Source organism: Hippocampus bargibanti, linkage group LG08 (assembly GCF_051943395.1).
Source record: "Hippocampus bargibanti isolate YZ-2025 linkage group LG08, ASM5194339v1, whole genome shotgun sequence".
Classification (NCBI taxonomy): domain Eukaryota; kingdom Metazoa; phylum Chordata; class Actinopteri; order Syngnathiformes; family Syngnathidae; genus Hippocampus; species Hippocampus bargibanti.
In genome coordinates this window covers 25,346,864-25,373,238 of record NC_142741.1, presented here as the reverse complement: position 1 = coordinate 25,373,238, position 26,375 = coordinate 25,346,864, and the positions used below count along the sequence as shown (strand labels likewise).

Below are 26,375 nucleotides of genomic sequence, written 5' to 3'. Positions count from 1 at the left end.
CAACTTTATTATACAGTACAGTTTATTTCTTTAATTATAATTTATTATACTGTACATAAAATGAGGTATATTTTGTGTAGTTTTAAGGCTTAGAAAATTAGAAAGTCGAAAATTATGTTTCATGGGGACCTGGGAACGGATTACTCTCATTTTAATGATTTCCTATGGGAAATTATTTTTTGGGATACACACTTTTCACCTTACACTGTCTGGGAACCAATTAAGTTCGTAAGCCAATGTATCACTGTACTATTTTCTTCAGCCTCCTTATATTTCTTCCTTGTTGGCGTTGTTTTGCTTCCCCCGAAGGAAGTCAGCCGCCTACTTCTTCATTGCCGTCTTCCCATTGTTTCATTTGTATCACCCACCACCCACCACCACTCTAATTTCATCCGTCATCTAGTTATTACTCCATTGGAGAAGTGATGATAGAACAGTGTGAACTTCCAACTTTAGAAATCGTGATTATTTTTTTTTTTTTTCATGTTCTTTTGCGTCATATTGAGCAGTGGCTGTTATGATTGCATGTAAAACAAGTCACGGTTCTTTTTATGTTTTGTTTCCCCACAGCTGGTGGAACCTTTGACACCCAGCGGGACAGCACCCAACCAAGCTCAGCTTCGAATCTTGAAAGAGACAGAACTCAAAAGAGTCAAGATCCTCGGCTCCGGAGCCTTTGGGACAGTGTACAAGGTAAAATAATCATAATCATAATCATAATAAAATAAATAAAATACATTTTATTTCTAAGCGCCTTTCAAAACTCTCAAGGTCACTTTACAGTCACAGGATGAGTTTTTTCTGTGGGCGAGCAGCAGCCACACGCGCCAGCGTTCAGTCAACCCGGAAGTAAGTCAAATAGATAGAAAGCTAGCTAGCTGGTCAATCGTTAGCCAACAGATACCTAGCTCGATAGACAGTCAGCTCGATAGCGATAGTTCTGAGGTAGCTAACTCACTACATAGCTAATAGCTAGCTACCTAGCTAATAGACAGTAAATCGCTAGCTAGCTAGGTAGCCAGCTAGATTGCTAGCTAGATAGCCAGATGGATAGATAAATTGAAAGTGAAGAGAGGAAAATTCAGCGTTCACTCAACTCGGAATAACTCAAATACGAGCTAGCTAATAGATGGCTAATAATAATAACAATAATATATTTAATGTAATATTTTTTTTTAAATTAAAAAGTGCCTTTCAAAACTCTCAAGTTCACTTTACAGTCACAGAAGTTAGATACTGTACGTAGCTAGATAGCTAGCTAGCTAGACAGCTAAATAGCAAATAAATAAACAGAGGCAAATCACAACGTCATGGTGAAGTGTCCAGCCAAATAGCTAGCTCGGTAGATAGCTAATATATAGCTAGCTAGCTAATAGATAGACAGCAGCTCGGTAGATAGCTAATAGCTAGCTAGCTAATGGATAGCTAGCTTGGTAGATAGCTAATATATAGCTAGCTAGCTAATAGATAGCCAGCCAGATAAATAGAAAGCCAGCTAGATAGCCAGCTAGCTAGCCATGGACAAATTCTTTTTGTCCCCTTTGGGATTTGAACAGCAGTGTAATATTTCCATTAGCAGATTGCGGTTTAATCAGGAGGTAAAATTAAAACTGTTTATGATCATTTATGAATAATAAAAAAAGAACCCATTATTATATATGAGAATAGACGGTAAAAACAAACGCTAGCACCCCATTTAGGACAATTACGACGAAACGGTTACGAGCTTGCTGGGCGGAAAAAAAGGAAAAGTTTTCTCTGAGAAATCATTTGAAATGCAATTTCTACTCGATTAAATTAAACCTCGCTGAGCAATAATTAGCCCGGCGTATGCCGCGTATCGTACTTAGCGTAGCACTCCTGAAATTAAAGCCACAATTGCTAGTAGTTTTGCTTTAGTGGAGATGCTAAACCTGCTGTCACGGTGGGAGGGATGTTTAGAACGCATTTGAAGCTTGTTGAAAAAGTTTCTTCAGCCGTCATCTGTCCTTGTGTCGGACGTTTCGCTTCTTATCCAAGAGGCTTCGTCAGCGAACTGAAATATTTTGCTTGTGCTGGCGGTGCCAGACTCTGCTATGATTGGTCCCTGCTCTCAGGTTGGGGGGGGGGAGCGGAGGACTATTCCCTGAGTCTGCACTGATTACTTCTATTGTCCTGCCTGAGTATGGGGTCTACGACTGGCCTGATTGCCCCATTTGCCCTGGTATCACCTCATCGGCATAACTAAGCCTATGTTGCCTAAGAAGTCTGTTGTACGAACGATCCGAATTGAACCTCACCCCACCATGGCGATTTAGTGATGGATTTTGCTGTTTTATGAAAAATCATAAAACAGCTCTTAGGCAACATAGGCTTAGTTATGCTGATATGGATTTTATGAAAAAAAAAATCATAAAACAGCAAAACCCTTCACTAAATCGCCATGGTGGGGTGAGGTTCAATTTGGATCGTTTGTACAACAGATTTCTTAGGCAACATAGACTTAGTTATGCTGATGAGGATTTTATGAAAAAATCATAAAACAGCAAAACCCTTCACTAAATCGCCATGGTGGGTTGAGGTTCAATTTGGATCGTTCGTACAACAGGCAAAATAGGCTTAGTTATGCTGATGAGGTGATACCAGAGCAAATGGGGCAATCAGGCTAGTCAGGACAATATAAGTAATCAGTGTACCCGCAGGGAGTAGTCCTCTGCTCCCCCACAACCTGAGAGCAGGGACCAATCATAGCAGAGTCTGGCGTTTGGACAGTAGGGATATATATAGCGCCAAAACTACCAGCAAAAGATTTTAGTTCGCTGACAAAGCCTCTTGGATAAGAAGCGAGACGTCCGACACCGTCAAAAAAGTAGATTATGGCTGAAGAAACCTTTTCATCGATGGACGATTTGAAGCTTTTTGAAAAGTTGAGCGGCGCTTTGGTTCTGTCTCCATTTTTTTTAAACGCTTTGACCGTTTTGGCAGCTGCTAAATCACTTTAATCACAGATGAAATTGGATCCTTCAAAATGCACTTTTTTTTAATGTATTTTTTTTTGAAGGACGAAATAACTTGTAATCGTTCAACACACGCACTTTATCATCGTCGTACCGAATTCCCCCGATGGGGATTTGGGATGACAGATTGAAAGAAAAGAGATAAAATAGGTGACAAGGGTGGAGGAATGATCAATTTACTAATTGAGATTGAGAGGGAAGTCGTTTTTTTTAAGAAGAAAGTAGAAAAGTGGTCCAGGAAGAAAGCTTTTGGGGTCAAGGGTCAAGTGTGGGGCGGGGGGGGGGGGGGTGCAGAGCTGGAATTATTCAATAATAATAATAATAATAATACATGTCATTTTTAAGCACCTTTCAAAACTCTCAAGGTCACTTTACAGTCACAGGATAGGTTTTTCTGTGGGTGAGTAGCGGCAGCCACACGCGCCGGCGTTCACTCAACCCACTCATAGAAAGCTAACTAGCCAGCTAGATATCTAATAGCTAGCTGAGTGCAGACATGGTTTGTTATCGAGTGTAGTACTTTTGCTATTATGGGACCGAAAAAGACCCCACCACAGGCTAGTGTTAAGCCGAAGAGCACCCAAAAGAAAATGACGGTCGAGCAGAAGAAGGAGATCATCGAAAAACACAAACAAGGTGTGCGTTTGTGTGACCTGGCGTCCCAGTACCAGTATGCTAAGTCAACCGTTGCTACGTGTGGCTAAGGGCGTTTCTGTGTTGTCAAAGCCACAGTCTCAGGAAATAGAATAGAATAGCTGCAACACACAACAAATCATCTTCACGTTATTTATGTAGTTTTCCTTTTAATTTCGCGATCAACACGGTGTTTTCAGACGAAAAAAAAGTACCCAAAATGCATTGTGTGTCGCTTTCTCGGTCAGGGGCGTTCCTTCAGTGACGTCACGTGAGGACTCGTCACCAACTCAAAAACAAGACTTCCGGAATATTCAGCGCGAGTCTTAAAACGTAAAATATAGCTATATAAAGTGGAATCTTTGTAAAATGCAGTCAGTCTACATCATTTGAAGTGATTTTACAAATTATGGACACAACTTGTCCGGAGGTGTCGGTTGTCCTTTAACTGGGTTGTTTAGATTCTTTGATTAATCCCTGCGTTTGTTTGAATTTCTCTCTTAGGGAATTTGGATTCCAGAGGGGGAAACGGTTAAGATACCTGTGGCCATTAAAATCCTCAGCGAAGCCACGGGGCCCAAGGCAAATGTGGAGTTCATGGATGTGAGTAAAAACAATTTCATGACATGTTTATTTGTATATTATAGTTATTTTATCATATTAATAACCCCTTTATAAGGTTTATTATATCGATTATTTAAATGGCAAAAACATTGAAAGAAAACATACAGTGGAACCTCGGTTCTCGACCATAATCCGTTCCAGAACCCTGTTCCAAAAGCGATTTGTTCGAAACACCGAAATCATTTTTCCCATTACAAATAATGTAAATCATTTTAATCCATTCCAACACCCTGAATGTTTACCTTTCTAGTATTTTATACATTATTTTATGCATGAAAATTAAAATGCTGACCAACACATAAAAAGCAATGTACAGTAAAGTCTCGTTATATCGATATTCAAGGGAGTCCTAAAAAATATCGATATAACCGGGACTATCGATATATCCGACCCTGTTTGCATGTAATTTTCTCCGTGCGTGCATAGAAATAGTATCGATATAACCGAGACTATCGATATATCCGATATCGATATAACGAGACTTTACTGTATATCTCAGAAAATGTTAAGCAAAATGGCAATGACACAAATAACATAAACATAAATGTAACCCAGGCTAATCGTACATTCGCGTTATCGTAATCTTCCGTATGAAAGATTACGCGAACATGAACGTGTCAAAAAAAAGGATAAAGAAAAGAATTGTGAATAGGATTTTACAGCCTCCTTATTCTTTAGTATCGTACTGATCGTAGATTTCGTCATGCTGTATTCGCTAGCCAGATCAGACACTCGCACACCTACCTCCTTCATATTTTGCTATTATTTCTTTCTTAAATGCAATAATTGTACGCACTACTTTTCTTTTTTCACTTGTAGCAGCACTTACCTTCTTTGGAGGCATGATTAGGGCTAAAACACACGCAGCACGTCCGCACGCGACAACAGTTGGTCACGAAGAGAGCGATCTACACCCGTACGCCGTTCAGCATCCCACCCTCGCGTACGCACTCACGCGTCGTACTGGCGTTCGAACTCCGATTTTTGTTCGAACTACAAAGCTAGAATTTCTGGAATTTTTTTGTTCGGACTCCGATTTGTTCGAACTGTGAGTCGTTCGAAAACCGAGGTTCCACTGTATTGTCTTGTACAAGTTATATTAGTCTGTTTTTTTTATCATCACAATAATTCGAACGAGGGGTGTAGATTTTTCATATGCATTCACCAGATTTAATTTTTCAAGCATTCACAGTTCATCTTTTTTTTTGTTGCAAAAATAAAACTGAAAAAGATCAAACTTATTACCCGGTGATGATGCAATGCAGATGAAATGACTCATTAGCACACATACTCATCCTGACACGCACACAGAATGCACATACTCACGCACACACACACACAAACTGACCCAGTTGCACTCAGTTTTTTTTTTTTTACACTTATTTTGGCGGTCTAAGAGGAAGTGTTAGTGCAGCATTTCTGTTTTTCATCAGGATGCCTTTGATGAGTACCCAGTGTTTGTTATAATTTATGCTCACCGTGCCTGGAGAGCTTGTTTTGGCAACCAAGAAGGAGACGAAACCGGGAAAATTAGGATGCCTGCTATATACACTCCAAAATTTAATGTAACTTTTTTTTTCTTTAACTCATTCACTGCCAAATGATGTGCAAAAAATGTGTCCACTCCAGTGCCAGGGTTTTGGTCATTTTCATTCAAATTGCAGGACCCACAGAATATTGAGTTTTAGGACTATATACTCTCTTCTTTCATCAGGAAAAAAAGAGTTAATTCCTAAATTATATTGGTCTGGAGTTATCTGAGCTTGAAATGGGGGCGGTTGTACAAAATACAATACCATACATATAGATTTATATAGCGCTTTAACAACGGCTGAAACTATCACAAAGTGCTAATATGGACAAAAATCAAATGATGCCCCCTTGTGGGAGGGAAAAACATTGGCAGAGATATGATCAGCGCTCTGTCGGCACCCCCCGCAAGAAAAAAAAAAACAAAACCGGAACAAATAATGGAATGGCGCTTCACTTCACACTTTTCAATTCTCTACAAAATTCGGGAATGGCAGCCAATGAGTTAAAGGGGCTTGAGAGGGTTGTTAAAAGTTTTTACTGAGAAATATATTCCATAATTATGCTTCTCTTGTTTACATTGATTATTGTTCACGTAAAACAGATGTGCGTGGATCACCAGGACGGTACAAGAAAGGATTAAATTGTGTTTATCGCTTAAGATGTTGACAAAAAAATAGATATACAGTGATACCCCGGTTTACGAACCCCTTGGCTTACGAACTTTTCGGTTTACGAACGTTAAAGTTCTGAAAATTTTACCTTGGCATACAAACTATTTTTCGGGATACACACGGAGCTGCCACAATGAGTGATGTGTCGTTCGCGAACGAGCACGTTCTCCAAACAAAAAAAATGGCAGCCGGCTTGTTTTGGTCCTCTATTCTCCGCCCCCCACTGGTCGGTTAAAGCCACGTGATTGGTCAAGAACACAGCAGTGAGGGGTGGAGGTTACAGACAGAGAGAGAATGAAGCCATTCTCCAAAAAAAGAAAATGGCAGCCAAGATTTTTTTGTCCTCTATTCCCCGCCCCCAGTGTTCGGTTAAAGCCACGTGATTGGTCAAGAGCGCAGCAGTGAGGGGAGGTGATTTAAACATTAAAAAGACAGGCAGACCACAGAGAGAGAGTGACAAAATGGATAGAAAACAGTGAAATTTGGACCTGTTTCTACTTTGATAGTTCAAAGGCAGAGTGTAGACTGCAAGGTTAAATTTCCCATCAATCAGGCTCGCACAAGCCATCTGTACACTTGATGCAAAAAGCTATCAACCGAGCTAAACAGAGCACAATTGATGAAGAACAAGGTAAAATTATCGCAGAGAAACAAGGGATCATTCCTCCAGATGGTGAAAGAAGAAGGCTACGTTCCTCATCAAGTGTTTAATGCTGATGAAAGCGGCCACTCCATTCCATCAAACCATCAACGACCATCACAAAGGTAAATAAAACAACTTTATTATATAGTACTGTTTTTATCTTTCATTATTATACCATAGAACATTTATTATACATCAAATAAGGTATATTTTGTGTAGTTTAGGTGAATTTTGCCGCTTAACGCAAAATGCCACTGTTGCACTTTTGGAGGCGGGATGTACCTTTTTTTTAAGCCATGTCTAAAATACAATAAAACCAAAAAAAATGTCTTCTAACAGCCGGGCGTGTGGTTCTCTTATTATCCACGCCGTGTGATACTTGCAACGTATTAATCCTCTTTTGTGATGTCACACTCCCGTTGATGCTCACCGGAGCTTCCCAAGATGTGTCTTCTATCTGTCTGCCTGATCCGCACCAAAGCGCATTAACGTGAGGCGTACTGCATGTGTGTTCCCCTACAATCTGTCCTGTGATGAATTAGCCCGCAATCCCTCGTAGACGCAAAACTAGCTAACTTGGGTACGTGCGCATGTTTGATAATATATCACAGATTAATGCTTTGTTCGTCCTTACCACATGTCATTTGAATAAATAAATAAATAAAAGGGGGGTTTACAATGCGTAGCGCTTGAAGAGAGTCAAGGTTACCTCATTCACTGCCAGACGTTGTGCAAAAATGTGTGCATTCTTGTGCCAGGGTTTTTGTCATTTTCACTCAAATTCTAAGACAAACAGAATATTGAGTTTGCGGGTGACTGATAGAGATTAGACAGAATAAGAAGTGATCATATTTAAAAGTTTCATGCCGTTATATGCTTAGTCAACATGTGTGAAAACACAATTAATTGAAGCACAGACAACCTGGGGTCAATCTGAGGTCAACAGACACAGCAAGTTAAACTGTCATCTTCATCTCGGAGATCTGGCCTTGGACAGAATTTAGGACTTGGGAAACTCCTTTATCACCGAAGCACTTTACGACTTGAAACTCCTTCACAGGAAGAGCTCATTAGCCAGGTTACAAATTTATCAGTTCATGGAAGAGACAATGTTTTATTGCTTTCAGCTGTTCATGCTTAGAACTCAACAGGTGTGGTATTGTCATAAAAAAAACTATGTTTTACTAATTTATCGCTTAAATTTGCAAATACTCTCAATAAATAGCTTGGCAGATGGCTTCATAATTCAGGCGTCTGTCATGAATGGCAGCGTCTCCTGCCCGCAGTAAGCCCTATTTGAGTTATTCCCGGTTGAATGGGGTCATCGTTGCTGGCTACGTAGCTGGCTATCTATTTTCTATCTATTAGCTGTCTAGCTAGCTAGCTATTAGTTATCTAGGAGCTCTTTTAACATCTATTTGAGTTATTTCCGGTTGAACGGGGTCACCGTTGCTGGCTACTGAGCTGGCTATCTATTTTCTATCTATTAGCTGTCTAACTAACTAGCTAGCTCGCTGGCTATCGATTAGTTAGCTCGCTAACTTGATCTATTTGAGTTATTCCATTTTGAGTGAACGCTGGCGCATGTGACTGTAAAGTGACCGTGAGAGTTTTGAAAGGCGCTGATAAATGAAATGTATTATTATTATTTATCTGTTGTGTGTTTTTAACATGAAATTAATAATATTTTTATAAAATCAAGGATCCACGGTACAATCGTCCACTTTGTTCAAACCAAATTGAACAGTAAGAACCTTGCCGCTTGCCGCTTGCTTGCTTGCTTCAAGAGAAAGCCGAGCCTGAAACAGAATAAGGAGTCCTGTGATCTTTGCCAGTTAACTCTGTACTTGTAAACTGGGTGAACATTCGGCGAGTCTCCTGTGGCGCTTTCAACTTTGTAGTACTTGTATTTTCACGCAGTGATAAAATAACCAATATTTTTACAACCTTACATGGCATGTGTATATACAGTGATACCTCGGCTTACGAACTTAATTGGTTCCCAGACAGTGTATAAGGCGAAAAGTGTGGATCCCAAAAATTAATTTCCCATAGGAAACCATTAAAATGAGAATAATCCGTTCCCAGGTGCCCATAAAACATCATTTTCTACTTTCTAAGCCTTAAAACTACACAAAATATGCCTTATTGTATGTATAATAAATGTGCTATGGTATTATAATTAAAGAAATAAACTGTACTGTATCATAAAGTCGTTTTATTGACCTTTGTGATGGTCGTTGATGGAAAGGAGTGTCCGGTTTCATCAGCATTAAACACTTGATGAGGAACGTAGCCTTTTTCTTTCACCATCTTGAGGAATGATCCCTTGTAAGCTTTGGCAGCTTTATCATCAGAACTGGCTGCCTCACCATGACGAATGACACTATGAATCTCTGTACGACGCTGAAAGTTCTCAAACCATCCGTGGCTAGCCTTGAAATCATCAATGGATGACGACTTCCAGGTTGCCTTGTGACGATATCCGCGTGAAGTTGCCTTGCTTTCTCTGCGATAATTTTACCTAGTTCCTCATCGATTGTGTTCTGCTTAGCTGGGTTGATAGCTTTTTGCATCAAGTGTACAGATGGCTTGTGTGGGTTATTTGTGGAACGGAACGTTTGTAAGCAAGAGGTTAGTAAACTCACTGTAAAATCACTGTAATTGTGAAAAAGAACAATTTGTCTTCCAGGAGGCCTTAATTATGGCCAGCATGGAACACCCTCACCTGGTGCGTCTGCTGGGTGTCTGCCTAAGTCCCACCATCCAGCTGGTGACGCAACTGATGCCCCACGGCTGCCTCCTTGATTACGTCTTCGAGCAGAAGGACAACATCGGATCGCAGCTTTTGCTCAACTGGTGTGTCCAGATTGCCAAGGTAAATGTAGAAATTAAAAACATCTGTAGTGTCTTAAAGGACAACAGAGATCATTTTATTTTGTTTCCTGATTGACATCAGAAACACGTTTTATAGCATCTAAAATACCCAACACATACATGCTGATATTTTTAGTCAAATGCAAAACACTAATTAAAAATGATTTAAAGTGTCCCAAAACTTCTTCAAAATGACCTCGGAGATGGCGAGTTTCAGAAGGTCCCGCCCTCTTGTTCGTGACGTCACGCCAGGATGTCTTGCCTTGCTCGAGAATCAAAACAATGGCTTCCGATTCGGAGAAGATGCTTTCTTGTTATTCATCCGGTTATGAATATGATTCATAACTGGATGATTCATGATTGCTGCCTTACCACCAGCTCATGTATTTTGTTTTTCTACTTTCGTTCCTTTCATCACTTTGCTGCTGTGAAATGTAAATTTCTCCACTGCGAGACTAATAAAGGCAAATCCATCCATCCATCCAAATAGTTCTGAAGAGGAAAGCATACATGTTTGCAATCAATTAAATAAGTCCTTCCGTATCAATTCGAGCCGTCAATGACAGCAATGTAGCGTCCCAGAAAATACACAAGATGGCGCCCAAGCTCTGTTGGAAATGGGCTGATTTGTCTGCTGGGAATTTGTATCAACTAGTATCAAATAGTAGATTGACCATCGCGTTATTTATGTTTTCCTTCTAATTTCGCCATCAGCACGAAGTTTTCAGACCAAACAAAGTACCCAAAATGCATTGCGTGTCGCTTTCTCGGTCAGGGGCGTTCCTTCCGTGACGTGATGTCATGTCAGGAATTGTCACCAACTCAAAAACAAGACTTCCTGAATATTAAGCGCGAGCCTTAAAACATAAAATATAGCTATACGCAGTGGAATCTTTGTAAAATGCGCTCTGTAGAAGTCATTTGAAGTGATTTTACAAATGATGGACGCAACTTGTCCAGAGGTGTCGGTTGTCCTTTAAGGCTTATATAAAAATGTTCATATGCACAGTTGTTCGTAACTTGAATGTTTGTAAGTAGGAGAGCGTCTTTATTTGAGGGACTGGGAGTGTTAGCACAGTGACTGCTGCTACACCATACACTGCGCATTGGACTATTTTGTGAAATCTTCAAGATAAATCTCGCACTTAAAAAAAGAAGCCCATCTTATGGGAAAACATAGTTTAGACCTGAAACGCTGAATTTTTGCGTTTTTTTTTTGTTTTATTTTGTTATTTTTCAACCCATCTTGCCCCCGTTGCAAACAACCCGAGGCGATCTCCACGCTGCCTCGCCGGAAACCTCAACCAAAATGGGTTGCCTCCACTTACACGCAAGAAGGTGATTACTTCGACAGAGAGGGAGCAATCCTCGTCTTTCTCCCCCCCCAAAAAATGAGAACATCCGTAAATAGCTTCCCGATTCCAAACGTTCGTCATCACCTGAGCTTGTGACACCTGGTGTGTAACCAACGAGATTAAAAATGTCACGTCATTGCGTTTGTTGGCAGAACATCTCTTCTCTCCAGATTCATCATAATTATGGATGTTTATAGATAAACGGAATTCTCTTCACATAAGCTGCCACATGCATTGTTGGAAAGTGTTTTGTAAATCCAGAGGAAGGGGGAAAAAAGGCACATCTAAAAGTTGCAATAAAAAAAAACACTTGATACGTATAGTAGTACAATGATACCTCTGTTTACGAACTTTTCGGTTTACGAACGTTAATTTTATGAACATGTTACCTTGGCATACAAACTATTTTTTGGGATACACACGGAGCTGCCTCAATGAGTGATGTGTCGTTGGCGAACGCACCCGTTCTCCTAAGAAGAAAATGGCCGCCGACATTTTTTTGTCCTCTATTCCCCGCCCCCAGTCTTCGGTTAAAGCCACGTGATTGGTCAAGATTGCAGCACTGAGGGGGGCGGGGATGGATGGAAAACGATGAAATTTGGACTCGTTTCTTCTTTGATAGTTCAAAGGCAGAGCGTAGACTGCAAGGTTAAAATTCCCATCAATCAGGCTCCACAAATAACCCACACAAGCCATCTGTACACTTGATGCAAAAAGCTATCAACCCAGCTAAACAGAGCACATTTGATGAGGAACTAGGTAAAATTATAGTAGAGAAAGTACCTACAAGAGATCATTCCTCAAGATGGTGAAAGAAGAAGGCTACGTTCCTCATCCAGTGTTTCATGCTGATGAAAGCGGCCACTCCATTCCATCAAACCATCAACGACCATCACAAAGATACATTTTTGCACGTTTGATACATAATTATACATCTCGAAAACATCAGATCACGGTAACAAAACAACAGAGGCAAAGAAAAAAAAAGTGAAAAGACAATCACTTGTGATGGCGTCACGTTACTGTTCCTGCGTGGCTGCGACCAGACTGTCGGGCGTGCCAGGCCGCCGCAGGCACATTTTGGGATCAGGTGGCACGTACAAACCACCAGCCAACAACATGACCTTGTGATTTTCAAGTGTTAGAAGATAAAAGAAGCATCAGATACCAGATGGATATGTTAATGCACTTGGCAACAATCTTCATACAGTGATATCTTGGCTTACGAACTTAATTGGTTCCCTGACAGAGTGTATAAGGCGAAAATGTGTATCCCAAAAATTAATTTCCCATAGGGAACCATTAAAATGAGAATAATCTGTTCCCAGGTCCCCATAAAACATAATGTTCTACTTTCTAATATTTTAAGGCTTAAAACTACACACCTTATTTTATGTAAAATATATCTTATTTTACTGTACTGTATAATAAAGTCGTTTTATTTACATTTGTGATGGTCGTTGATGGCTTGATGGAATGGATAGCTTCCAAGATGTACATCTTGGAAGTTGTGATATACAAACAGATGCAAACAGCACGCTAGAAACATCATTAGTAGCTGGTTCACTTGCTTGTCTTTTCATTTTGAAATTGAACTGATGGCGAGTGCGGATTATTTGTGGACCCTGATTGATAGGAATTTTAACCTTGCAGTCTACACTCTGCCTTTGAACTATCAAAGTTGAAACGAGTCCAAATTTCACTGTTTTCAATCCATTTTGTCACTATCTCTCTTTCGTCTACCTGTCTCTTTAATGTTTAAGCCACCTCCCCTCGCTGCTGCTTTCTTGACCAATCACGTGGCTTTAACCGAAAACTGGGGGCGGGGAATAGAGGACAAAAAATTGTCGGCAGCCATTTTCTTTTCGGAGAACGCGCTCGTTAGCGAACGACACATCATAGCGAACGACACTCATTGTAGCGGGTCCGTTTGTATCCCGAAAAATAGTTCGTATACCAAGGTAAAATGTTCATAAATTTAACGTTCGTCAAGCGAAAAGTTCGTAAGCCAAGGGGTTCGTAAACCGAGCTATCAATGTAGTAATATTAGGGTTCTTGCTGTAAAGATCATAAATTGCTAATGCTCAGATACGGCCACCAACACTGTTACAGCCTGTTTGCTGTCGCGTTTGGGTTTTCATCTGAGAGAATAAATGCATGTACACAAAGCCCCCAACCCCCAAACGTCATTAATTAAATCCGTTCTGACACGTTAGTTCAAAACCGAAAGAAAAGCAGACTGCTTTCATCAGTATTGTGTAATCTTTTCTATTTCTCCTCCACGTTGGTCTGATTTGTCACAGCTCATTCCTTAAACAATGAGTCATCCTCTCACCGTGCCCACCGGCATCTTTTTATAACCGTAGCATTCATTTAACACGGACGACGACGACGACATCAGGCAAACGTTGCTCCCAATGCCACAAATATTGAATAAACCTCACTGGTCATACGATCAGACAAAAATAGTCACGCGGCATCCGGTGGCTTTTTTTTTGGAGAAATAGATTTGTGACAAATTGCTGAAAGTTAGACAATTCAGATTGACTAATTTTCGCATGAGGAGCGAAACGAACGTCCGACATCTTCAACGATGTACAGATGACGGCTGAAGAAATCTTTTCATCGAGTAAATAAATACATTACATACTATATTTTTTTTATATTAAAAAAAATTGAATGTGACAATGCTGGGTGAACACAACCCGGTCGTCTTTGGTAAAATGTGATGACGCTTCGCTTGAATTCCAAGTGGTGTTATTTCTCCTTTCTGCTGCCCTTCCATGTCTGATCCCCGGAGATTTCAAGGCTGTGTGCTTGCTGTGTGTATCTGGAGGTGTGATATCGAGCAAGGCTCAAGCCTGCGGGTGATTTTTTTTTTTTTTTTCCACACTTAGGTGAAACACAATGTCCACTGGCTCGTGGCTCCTTGTCCTACTTGGACATTTGCTGCAATTAATGGAACTGTATAGTGCCACTTAGCAGTTTTTTTGACAACGATACTAGTGCAGCGTGTTCTACCGGAAACAAATTCCTTGTGTGTTCTACATACTTGGCAATAAAGATGATTCTGATTCTGATTCTGATTCTGATTGCAGACCTTGAACTGTTTGAGATGGTCAAAATGTCTTTCACGGGATGGCGATCGCTTGCAGATTTTTGAAAAGAATAATATCAGGAACTGCGATGAGTTGGACGCTCAATTTATTGATCTGTCAGTCTGGGTTTTTTTTTTTTTTTTTTTTTTTTTGTCACCAAGAGTGGTGATTGGCCTGTGACAAAGACAGCATTGTGGTGACATTTTCAGCCGTCCCCAGAGGACGTATCCCTTGAAACTGCTGGAATTGTTGACTTTTTCGTCAGTTGTATTCTATTGATACATTGTTGGGTAATAAAATAAAATCCTGACCGTGACTAAAGAGAAACTATTTATTTATTGATGTTTTTGTTTGTGTGCGTGTGTGTGGGTGCGTGTGTGTATGCGTGTGTTTTTGTGTATGTATGTATGTACAGTAAAATCTCGTTATATCGATATCGGTGTGTGTTATATGATACTATTTCTATGCACGCAAAGTGTACATGCAAACAGGGTCGGATATATCGATAGTCCCGGTTATATCGATATTTTTTCGGACTCCCTTGAATATCGATATAACGAGACTTTACTGTATGTATGTATGCATGCATGCATGTGTTTATGTATGTGCTTATGTATGCTAGCGAGCCGGCTAGCTAGATAGCTAGATAGCTGCATTGAATGTTTATTTAGTCCTAAAATTCAATATTCTGTGGGTCCTGGAATTTGCGTGAAAATGACAAAAAACCCTGGCACTGGAGTGGATGCATTTTTGCACTTTGTCTGGCAGTGAATGAGTTAAATGTATAGATTGCAATGGTTTTCTTGCTCCTTTAGTTAATTGGAAAAACGGATTCTGTTTTGACACATTACGGAGGTTGTTGTTGTTGTTATTGCGCTTTTATTATTGTGAGGGCTTTTCCACACTCGACTTATTGATTAATGAGAATTTGGATGAAAATAACAGTGTGGTAGTAATGATAATTGCAACAATAATTATGAAAAAGCTAATGGGGTCTCGACGGTTGCATCGCATTACCGTGACGGGGGATGGTGAAGACGAGCGGTGATGTTAAGTAGGATACACTTGTGCGTATGTTTATTTCCGTGGGTCACGGCAAGTACATATCCATGTTTGCATGTAAATAAGCGCATTCTATAATATCGTACATGTATCCACGTGGATTTCAGGGGATGATGTATCTGGAGGAGCGTCGGCTGGTCCACAGGGATTTGGCAGCCCGCAACGTGCTGGTGAAATCTCCCAATCATATCAAGATCACCGACTTTGGCTTAGCCCGCTTGCTTGATGTCAATGAGAAGGAATACAATGCAGATGGAGGAAAGGTAAATCACAGTCAACGCAAACATTCACGTAAGGTAAACAAATAGCTCCACTCTGTTACTGAGTGACAGATATGATTGCCGCACCTGTATTATATATATATAAAACGGTGTCTGAAACTCGCATTGTGTGTCGCTTTCTCGGTCAGGGGCGTTCCCTCCGTGACGTCACGTCAGGCATCATCACCAACTCGAAAACAAGACTTCCTGAATATTCAACGCAAGTCTTAAAACATAAAATATAGCTATCTGCGGTGGAATCTTTGTAAAATAGGCTCAGTAGAAGTCATTTGAAGTGATTTTACAAATTATGGACACAACTTGTAGGGAGGCGTAGGTTGTCCTTGAATTTTACATCATCAAACGTGTTTGTCAGTTGCCAATCAAAATTGTCATGCGTCACTGTTCTCTCTGACAGATGCCCATTAAATGGATGGCCCTGGAGTGTATTCATTACAGGAAGTTTACTCATCAAAGTGATGTTTGGAGTTACGGTAAGATTGCATGATGTGAAATCTTCATCACATTTGGGACTACTTTTCGAAGAGTAATGAATGACATGTTTTACTTGCGCTTCGTTGAGATCTTTCAAAATACAGTAAAGTCTCGTTATATCGATATTCAAGGGAGCCCGAAAAAATATCGATATAATCGGGACTATCGATATATCCGACCCTGTTTGCATGTAATTTTCTCCGTGTGTGCATAGAAATAGTATCGATATAACCGGGACTATCGATATATCCGATATCGATATAACGAGACTTTACTGTATAATACGCATTGCGTTGCTAATGAATAATGCATGGTTGATTTGCATGAGTAAAAGATTCATCACACGCACGCGGAGTCCAGAGAATACTTACCAGATTTTTTTTTTTTAATTCTTGGATGCGTCCTGACAGTTTTTTTCTCATACCTATCAAAAAAAAACTACTGTTTATTTTTTTCCTGTTCATTTTCACATTTTTTTTAACTCATTCCCTGCCAGACATGCCAAAATGCGTCCACTCCGGTACCAGGGTTTTTGTCATTGTCACTTGAATTCCAGGACCCACAGAATATTATGTTTTAGAGCTACATAAACATTCAGTACAGCGTTAGAAACCTTAGACTCTCTTCTTTCATCAGACAAAAAGGGTTAATTCCTAACTTATATGGGTCTGGAGTTATATCAGCTTGAAATGAGGGCGGCTGTCAAAAATACAATGCGATACATACATATTGGTTTATATCGCGCTTTAACAACAGCTGATACCTGGACCAAAGTGCTAACATGGGAAAAAAGGGCAATGCTGCCCCCTGTGCAAAGGAAAAAAAACATTGCCATGCCAGAAACTATGGCCAGTGCTTTATCGGCACCCAAACAAGAGAAAAACAAAACCTAATGATGGAGAATATGAAGTTATTTATCATATTTAAAAGTTTCATGCAGTTATATGCTTAGTGGACATGTGTGACTCGAATACACAATTGAAACACAGACAACCCTGGGGTCAATCTGAGGTCAACAGACACAGCTTGTTAAACTTCATCTAGGAGATCTGGCCTTGGACAGAATGTAGGACTTGGGAAACTCCTTTATCACTGAAGTAATTCATGACTTGAAACTCCTTCACAGGAAGAGCTCATTAGCTGTTCGTGCTTATAGCAAGAGCAGTTCGTGCCTAGAACTCAACAGGTGTGTTGTTCTAATCAAGAAAACTATGTTTTACTAATGTATCACTTTAATTTGTATTTGACTGCAGAATTCGGGCGTCTGTCATGAATGGCTGCGTCCCCTGCCGACAGTAAAAGACAATCTTTCTGGGTTCGAGCTTTTGTCCACAGTGTCCGATGGAACATCTCTGACACCTGAATATTATATTTTCAATTCTCGAATAAATTTGTGAATGGCAATGAATGACTTCATGTGTCCACTATTTTTTTTAATGAACTGATGTCTTTTAGGGGTAACAATTTGGGAGCTGATGACCTTTGGAGGGAAGCCATACGATGGAATTTCAACCAGAGATATTCCAGACCTCCTTGAGAAAGGGGAACGTCTCCCACAGCCCCCCATCTGCACCATTGATGTCTACATGGTCTTAGTCAAATGTACGTCCTCATTTTGGAAAATTTATGACCACGTCTGTGGAAGCTCTCAATCGTACAGGAGCGGTCCATCGAGGAAAAGGTTTCTTCAGCCGTCATCTGTATACTTCTTTGAAGGTGTCGGACGTTTCGCTTCTTATCCAAGAGGCTTCGTCAGCAAACTAAAATCTTTTGCTAGTAGTTTTGGCCCTAGATATATATATATATCCAGACGTGGCGATGCCAGACTCTGCTATGATTGGTCCCTGCTCTCAGGTTTGGGTGGAGCAGAGGACTACTCCCTGGGGCTACACCGATTACTTCTATTGCCCTGCCCGAGTATGGGGTCTACGACTGCCCTGATTGTCCCATTTGATCTGGTATCACCTCATCAGCATAACTAAGCTTATGTTGCCTAAGAAGTCTGTTGTATGAACGATCCAAATTTCGCACTTGGTCTCGTTTCCTTTGCTGATATAAAATGGCATTGTGGAGGTTGTTTTAAGGTGAATTAAAAGTTTGTCAATCGTGGTACTTAATCCACTTGTACTGTCCGGGACCTCACCTTCAACGCATTGGCTTCATGGATTGTTCACCTCTGCCCTGGCATCAACCTAGCAAAAAAAGCTCTGATTTCATGCCAATCTCACCTCAGTCTGCAGGCTCTGTCCTGCCAGTCACCTTGCTTTTTTGGTGACACCTTCAACCCGAAGCCACCTGGCAAACAGGCACACACTCGCAGCGCGATGAGGTCACCATCACCGATCTGGAATGTCGTCGCATCACATTACACGTAACGCCAACGAACGACACTCTAAATGTGCTTTGACATACTGTACAGTGATACATTGGCTTACGAACTTAATTGGTTCCCAGACAGAGTGTGTAAGGCGAAAAGTGTGTATCCCAAAAATGAATTTCCCATAGGAAACCGTTAAAATGAGAATAATCCGTTCCCAGGTCCCCATAAAACATCATTTTCTACTTTCTAATATTCTGAAAACTACACAAAGTATACCTTATTTTATGTATAATAAATGTGCTATGGTATTATAGCACATATATAAAGATTTTACAGATACAGGGCCTGCAGAACTGATTGTGAAGGCGTCCAGGTAGATTTCTGACACTGGTAACAAATGATGACTGGAAAGTGATTGGTTCAATGCTTACATACGAAAACACACATCTGGAAGCAGCATAACAGGGGGAAAACCAATGAAAGAAAGCTGAAAGACAATTCGGAATTATTTAATAAGAATTCATGGACAAAATATAGTTAACATCAGTCCGTGATTCAGATATTTTTAGGCCGGCAGAGGTTTTGAAGGCCTTAATTGTCCGCCACTGGTTTGAACCATGTGTACACTTCAAATGTTAAGATCTCTGCTTAAAAAAAAAAAACGATTCAGGTTTTTATTAATGAAGAATTTACACTGATCAGGAAAATCGTGTCAATATAAACACACTCCCGTGTCAAAAAAATGTTTCTGGATTTTATTTTTTGGCAATAAAACTGAACATGATTATCCCACAATTCTTTCAGGTTGGATGATTGACGCAGACAGCCGACCCAAGTTCAGAGAACTGGCAGCAGAATTCACCAGGATGGCCCGCGATCCTCAGAGATACCTCGTTATTCAGGTACGTCATCAAGACTGGTAAACCGAAGCACTTCAGTCACAAGTGACACGCCAAATATTCATGAACAGAATTAAAATCAAGCGGCATGTTGTTGCTTGGGAAAATGGCATATATAATAATAATGATAATCCATGTCATTTGTAAGCACCTTTCAAAACTCTCAAGGTCACTTTACAGTCACCGGAGAAGTTCTTCTGTGGGTGAGCAGCGGCAGCCACACGCGCCAGCATTCACTCAACCCAGAAGTAAATAGATAGTAAGCTAGTTAGCTAGCCAGTAGATAGCTAATAGATAGTCAACAGATAGCTACCTATATAGCCAGCCACCCAGATAGCTATATAGCTAATAGATAACTAAATAGAAAGAAAGCCAGCCAGCCAGCTAGTACATAGCTAATAGATAGCCAACAGATAGCTAGCCACCTAGATAGCCATATAGCCAATAGAAAGCTAAGTAGAGAGAATGTTAGCTAGCCAGCTATTAGATAGCTAGATAGCCAACAGATAGCTAGCCAGATTGGTAACCACCTAGATAGCCATATAGCCAATACACACCTAAACAGAGAGAAAGTTAGCTATCCAGCTAGTAGATAGCTAATAGATAGCCAACAGTTTTTGTCACAAGCCATTTTTGAGTTACGATAACCCTGGGAGGGCCGTGATGTCAGTGAATCCACAAAAATGTTTGATGGCATCATTATTTGTAAGAGTAATAAAATTATTACAAAATCTCAACATCATTTATTACATGTGACATTTCAGCAGCGGTGAGCTGTGCATTTCACACCTGGGCCTTCAGTAGTGCTATGTCTGAATCAACCCAACCCATAAGAACTATTTTATGACTGTACAACCTTCACTGCAGCTACAGCTGCGACTGAGACTCATATAAAAAAGTGCGGTGTGATTGACTATAAGGCCACTAGAGGTTAGCGTTAGCCAGGAAATAAGGCTTTAATGCACAGATGTCAAAGTCGAGGCCGGCCCCCTTGACGTTGACACCTGTGCATTAAAAAAACTAACCCTGTCTCCTCGGTCCTTTGAGGTGCAAAGAAATAGCATAAGATTTTGTTTATGTTCGAACTTTCACCTGTCTTGAGAGTTGGGAACGACCCGCTTGACTGCTTCAAGTAGTCAATTCTCCGCGAGCAAGCGTGAGGGAATTGGGGTTACACAAGGACCTTCGCCATCATTGTGATCAGGTCCAATGAGCATTTCTATGGAGCATCTGGCGATCCCCCATTAAAAATGTGAACACAAAAGCGCTACTATTTCACATTGTCTGCTCCAACTCCCATACGGGGGACCGCCGTTGAACTTTATGATTATCCAGCCGCAGCCACGCATCATTTGGTGATGCTCTCAGCACTCTGAACACACACAATCTGTTACAAGTATATTTGTGTTTGTGCATTGATTTGCTTTCACGGGCCGAATAAAATGATGTGGCGGGCCAGATTTGGCCCCTGGGCCTTGACTTTGACACCTGTGGTTTATATCCTCCCAGAATCCAGATTGAGTGGACGAGAAAAGTGAGAAGTTGCTTTCCAGAGGTGTACAATCAAGCCATGTCCCAACAGATCTCCCCCTTTAGTCCAGATTAGCATTCAGAGCAAAAGGCTAAGCGAGACACGCATTATGGGATCTAATACAGCCAAAGGCTTCATCGGTACAAATGAAGTCGTGATATTACACCCACGTTAAATCATTATAGTGAAGTTGAAGTAATCCCAGCGCACTCCTGATAAATATGCATGAATATAATCGAAAGTAAACTTGATACCGAAAATATCCAGCAGCCAATTCCTTCTTTCAAATCTATTAAGCAACTCAAACATGGATGGATTTCAAATATGTATTCTCTCAAGATGGTTAATATCATTGATTATTCGAAGCTGTTTTAGCCCTGAATACCACTTACCTCCGTTGGAAGTTTAACTGTCATAAACTTCCCTTCGCATAAGTATTTATATAGTGGAAAAGGTATTAGGCTTTTAGCTAACACAGTACAGTGATATCTCGGTTTACGAACTTTTCATTTTACGAACGTTAAATTCATGAAAATGAACTTTTTTCATACACGGGGCTGCCTCAATGAGTGATGTGTCGTTCGCGAACAAGCCCGTTCTTCTAACAACAAAATGGCAGCCGACTGTTTTTGTCCTTTATTCCCCGCCTCCAGTCTTTGGTTAAAGACACATGATTGGTCAAGAACGCAGCAGTGGGGGGGGGGGTGTTTAAACATTAAAGAGACAGGCAGACGACAGTGAGAGAGTTTCAACTTTGATAGTTCAAAGGCAGTGTAGACTGCAAGGTTAAAATATCCCATCAATCAGGCTCCACAAACAACCCACACAAGCCATCTGTACACTTGATGCAAAAAGCTATCAACCCAGTTAAACAGAACACAATTGATGAGGAACTAGATAAAATTATCACAGAGAAAGCACTAACAAGGGATCATTTCTCAAGATGGTGAAAGAAGAAGGTTACGTTCCTCATCAAGCATTTAATGCTGATGACTCCATTCCGTCAAGCCATCAACGACCATCACAAAGGTAAATAAAATGACTTTATTATACAGTACAGTTCATTTCTTTAAATATAATACCATAGCACATTTACTATACATAAAATAAGGTATATTTCGTATAGTTTTAAGGATTTGAAAGTAGAAAATGATGTTTTATAGGGACCTGGGAACAGATTATTCTCATTTTAATGGTTTCCTATGGGAAATTAATTTTTGGGATACACACTTTTCGCCGTACACACGCTGTCTGGGAACCAATTCAGTTCGTAAGCGAAGGTATCACTGTATACATATATAATGATTAATAAATATTGATATAGTATATATCTAAATATCCATATCAATCTATTTTTATCAATCTATCTTTTTGGACTGCAGTAAAACTTTGTCATTTCAAAAGGAAAACATAATATGTGTTTCTTTGGCATCCGCTTGCTCCCTTGTGTCAACTTAACTGTCATGCGTTTAGTTCCCTTAGATCACAGAGGATGAGGGGGGGGGGGGGGTCCTATTAGAGGTAATCTTTGTTTTGACATTGTTAATTCGCTGAGGTTGGAGCTCTTAATCTCGGGCCACATTTGAACTCTCGTCACATCTTAACGTACATATCGTATCTGTTTTTCTTAGGGGGACGACCGAATGAAGCTCCCTAGTCCCGACGATAGCAAGTTCTTTCAAAGTCTCCTGGATGAAGAAGAGTTGGAAGACCTGATGGATGCTGAGGAGTATGTGGTGCCCCATTCCCTTAATATCCCACCTCTGACGTATACTTCACAAACGCTCATGGATCCCAGCAAGGTATTGCATCCAATCACCTCCAAACAAAGGGATTTGTTTTTATTGACGGGGAAAAAAAAGACTATGGGCAAACTGAATACAGTGATACCTCGGTTTACGTTGTCTTGCGAACGTTTTGGTTTACGAATGTTAAATTTATGAACATTTTACCTTGGCATACGAACATACGAATATTCAGCGTGAGTCTTAAAATATCGCTATATGCGCTGGAATCTTTGTAAAATGCGCCCAGTAGAAGTGATTTGAAGTGATTTTACAAATTATGGACGCAACTTGTCTGGAGGTGTCGATTGTCCTTTGTTGTGTTATTTAAGTGTGATTGTTCAGCATTGCTTATCTCCAATGATGGTCTAGTTTTCTCCTCAAACAATACATACCAGCTAAACTATTATTTATTTCATCTAAAATGCTTTCTCATGAATTCTTTCCTATTTTCTATCAAACCCAGTTTTGCTACCAGGATCCAATTTCTAGTCGTCAGGACACAGTCGCCTCCCACCCAAGAGGAGTGTCAATTCCACCTGGGAGTGGCGCCTGCCTCGTTTCCCAAGACTTGGCCTCGGGAGGACAGACTGGCGGTGGATTTGTGCGCAGCAAACAGGAGGATCCACGATGTAACGGCACTTTAAGGAAGCAGGCCTCTCCGAGATCAAGCGTCCTTGTGGCTGGACCAGCACTTTCGTCAGGACAAGGTACTACAGAGTGGGACTGAGAACTTGAAGAGACCATTTGATGATGATGTGTGTTTGTTTCTCTAGGTGCTTGTGAGGACTGCAGTGGACAACGTTACAGTGCGGATCCGACTGCTCTCCTTGCAGAACGAGGAGCCAAGGTGGAGAAGGAGCAGGATCCATACTCGACGGCAATGAAAGAGAAGAAGAGTTCAGGTTGTTTTTCATAGTAATGAGTAAACACACTTAGATTTCAATTGTAGATTTGGACACTAGACGAAATACAATACAAGGTGTCAAAGTCAAGGCCCGGGGGCCAAATCTGGCCCGCCACATCATTTGATTCGGCCCCCGAAAGCAAATCAAGCACGTCAAGTGCCGTGTTGCTTGCTAAATTCCGAACCAAAATTTCTAATTGTCGTATGTAAACCGCAATAACAGTCACCCTTCTAATTTCGCCATCAACACGGATCAACAGGAAGTTTTCAGACCAAAAGTACCCAAAATGCATTGTGTGTCGCTTTCTGGGTCAGGGGCGTTCCCTCCGTGATGTCACGTCAGGAATCGTCACCAACTCAAAAACAAGACTTTCTGAATATTCAGCGCTAGTCTTAAAATGTAAAATATAGCTATATGCGGTGGAATCTTTGTAAAATACGCTCAGTCGAAGTCATTTGAAGTGATTTTACAAATTATGGACACAACTTGTCCGGAAACGTCAGTTGTCCTTTAACTACAATGTGTCCCGCTGCAAAAAATGACCTTGACACCCCCTGCTGTAAATCCTCTTCCTGTTTTCAGAGCACATCAACGCTGTTGAGGAAAACCCTTTCATTGCACGTCGCAAAAACGGAGAAGCCCATTCATCAGCTGTTGACGGCGGAGGCTGCCGCACTCTGCATCTCACCGGCGTCGTTGCTTCTGCCGCTGCCACCTCCAGCGCCCACAGGAACGATGAGTACGTCAATGAGCCACTTTACCTGAATACTTTCCTGAACACAGGTGACAAGATCGGATTAGCTCCATGCGTTTCCTTCTCCGTCCCGGGGACCTCGACTGCCCAAACGGTTTCACAAACGGTCAACAAATCAACATCAAGCCACGCCATCCCCACCACCGGATACGTTCTGGCCCCGGGTCACCTCCCCCACCCAGCGTATCCGTCCCACACTTTGCATTCGGGACAGGCTCTGCACTCAGGCATTACCGGTGGTACCATCATGTTGGATAAGAAAGGCAAGAAGGCTACTTTTGACAATCCCGAATACTGGCAGCACAGTCTCCCTCCGAAAAGCACTCTGCACAACCCAGAGTATCTGCAGGACTGCAGCACGCGGTTCTTCTACAGGCAGAATGGACGCATCCGCCCTGCCGTAGCTCAAAACCAGGAATACTTATCGGAGGCGGCCATGAAGGCCGGTAATGTCTTACCGCCTCCTCCCTACAGACAGAGGAACACTGTGGTGTAGTCCGCCAACTGTAGCACTCAAAATCCGTCCAGAAGAATGAACCTCGTGCTACCTTCACGTTCTCAAACTGGATTCTTCTTCAAATCAGTGTGAACGCCTCCTGGATCAAAACGTCGGCATGTCCTGAGAGTGCTACACTAGCAGTATGACAAAAATGTCTCTAGTTCTTGTCTTTCACTCAAAATCTATGTCCTTTTACTCTCTTTTACAAAATTCAAAAAGGCTAAGCCTTACTGCAATTGGTCCAGAGACACCCAAAAAAATCCAAGAATTAAGAGTACGGTTACGTTATCAAGGACAACCAGTGGATAGCCCATAGAGAGGATTGTGCTACACTAGCAGTATGACAAAATGTCTCTTGGTCTGTGTAAGATCTCAGTCGTACAGGAGTGGTCCATCGATGAAAAGGTTTCTACAGCCGTCATCTGTACTTCTTTGAAGGTGTCGGATGTTTCGCTTCTTATCCAAGAAACTTCGTCAGCAAACAAAGTCTTAATGGTAGTATCGGCCCTATATATACTGCCAGTAAGACTTTAGTTCGCTGAAGAAGCGTCTTGGATAAGAAGCGAAAGGTCCGACACCTTCACAGAAGTACAGATGACGGCTGAAGAAACCTTTTCATCGATAAAATGTCTCTAGTTCTTGTCTTTCACTCAATCTCTCTGTCCTTTTTCTCTCTTTTTCAAAATTCAAAAAGGCCAAGCCTTACTGCAGTTGGTCTGGAGACACCAAAAAAATCCAGGAATTAAGAGTCCGGATATGTTATCAAGGAAGAACAGTGGATAGCCCAAAGAGAGGATTATTGCCATGACTGATTCATTACACTTCTACTCTCATAATCACCAGCTAATAATCCCCGTCACCTTTTTGTGACTACTTCCCACTGAGCTGAACTTATTCGTTGGCATTGCTTGTGTGTCGCTACGCAAAAGTGACTTGCCAGAAAAATTAAACAAAAAAGCTACAGACATGCTAAAGCCCAGATGTTGCTAACTCACACACTTTTTTCACGTCACCGCACCGCTCATGGATTTCAAATATTTATCACAAGTAATATTGTTCTTCATACATGCATTCAAGCCTTGACACACATAAAATCTTCAAATATGAATTCATAAATCCAATTAAAACCCACCTAAAATTCTCCAAGAAGCGCCGTTAACCTTCAGAATGAAGACCTAAACTTCTTCAATGATGTCGGTGCCAGAAATTGTTAGCATTTAAAAAAATAGCCCCGCCATTTTGTGGAACGTTAACTTAAATCTGGCTAACATGCTCAAATGTGAACAGGCGTAAAATAACTTGATAAGCTAATCCACCATCTTGTTTTCCTTCTTGTTCTCATGGGTCTTGGAAAATATTAAAGATAGGGACTTCAAATGTTCTGTTTTACCCTTTCTAGTCGTCGTCCCCCCCCAAAAAAAAAGGCAGAGTCC

General features: G+C 41.0%; 1 protein-coding gene across 1 annotated transcript in view; it reads left to right on the top strand.

Moving 5' to 3' along the window:
- The window catches only part of erbb4b (erb-b2 receptor tyrosine kinase 4b), a 167,861-nt gene extending 142,466 nt beyond the window's left edge, over positions 1–25,395 (top strand). The window contains exons 18-28 of the mRNA XM_089003429.1: positions 571–693; positions 4,134–4,232; positions 9,793–9,978; positions 15,600–15,755; positions 16,171–16,246; positions 17,703–17,849; positions 19,372–19,469; positions 22,629–22,799; positions 23,248–23,491; positions 23,558–23,686; positions 24,272–25,395. Coding sequence (XP_088859555.1) covers positions 571–693; positions 4,134–4,232; positions 9,793–9,978; positions 15,600–15,755; positions 16,171–16,246; positions 17,703–17,849; positions 19,372–19,469; positions 22,629–22,799; positions 23,248–23,491; positions 23,558–23,686; positions 24,272–24,939 — 2,097 coding nt within the window. The 3' untranslated portion in view covers positions 24,940–25,395. The remainder of the gene's footprint in view (positions 1–570; positions 694–4,133; positions 4,233–9,792; positions 9,979–15,599; positions 15,756–16,170; positions 16,247–17,702; positions 17,850–19,371; positions 19,470–22,628; positions 22,800–23,247; positions 23,492–23,557; positions 23,687–24,271) is intronic.
- The last annotated feature ends 980 nt before the right edge of the window (positions 25,396–26,375 follow it).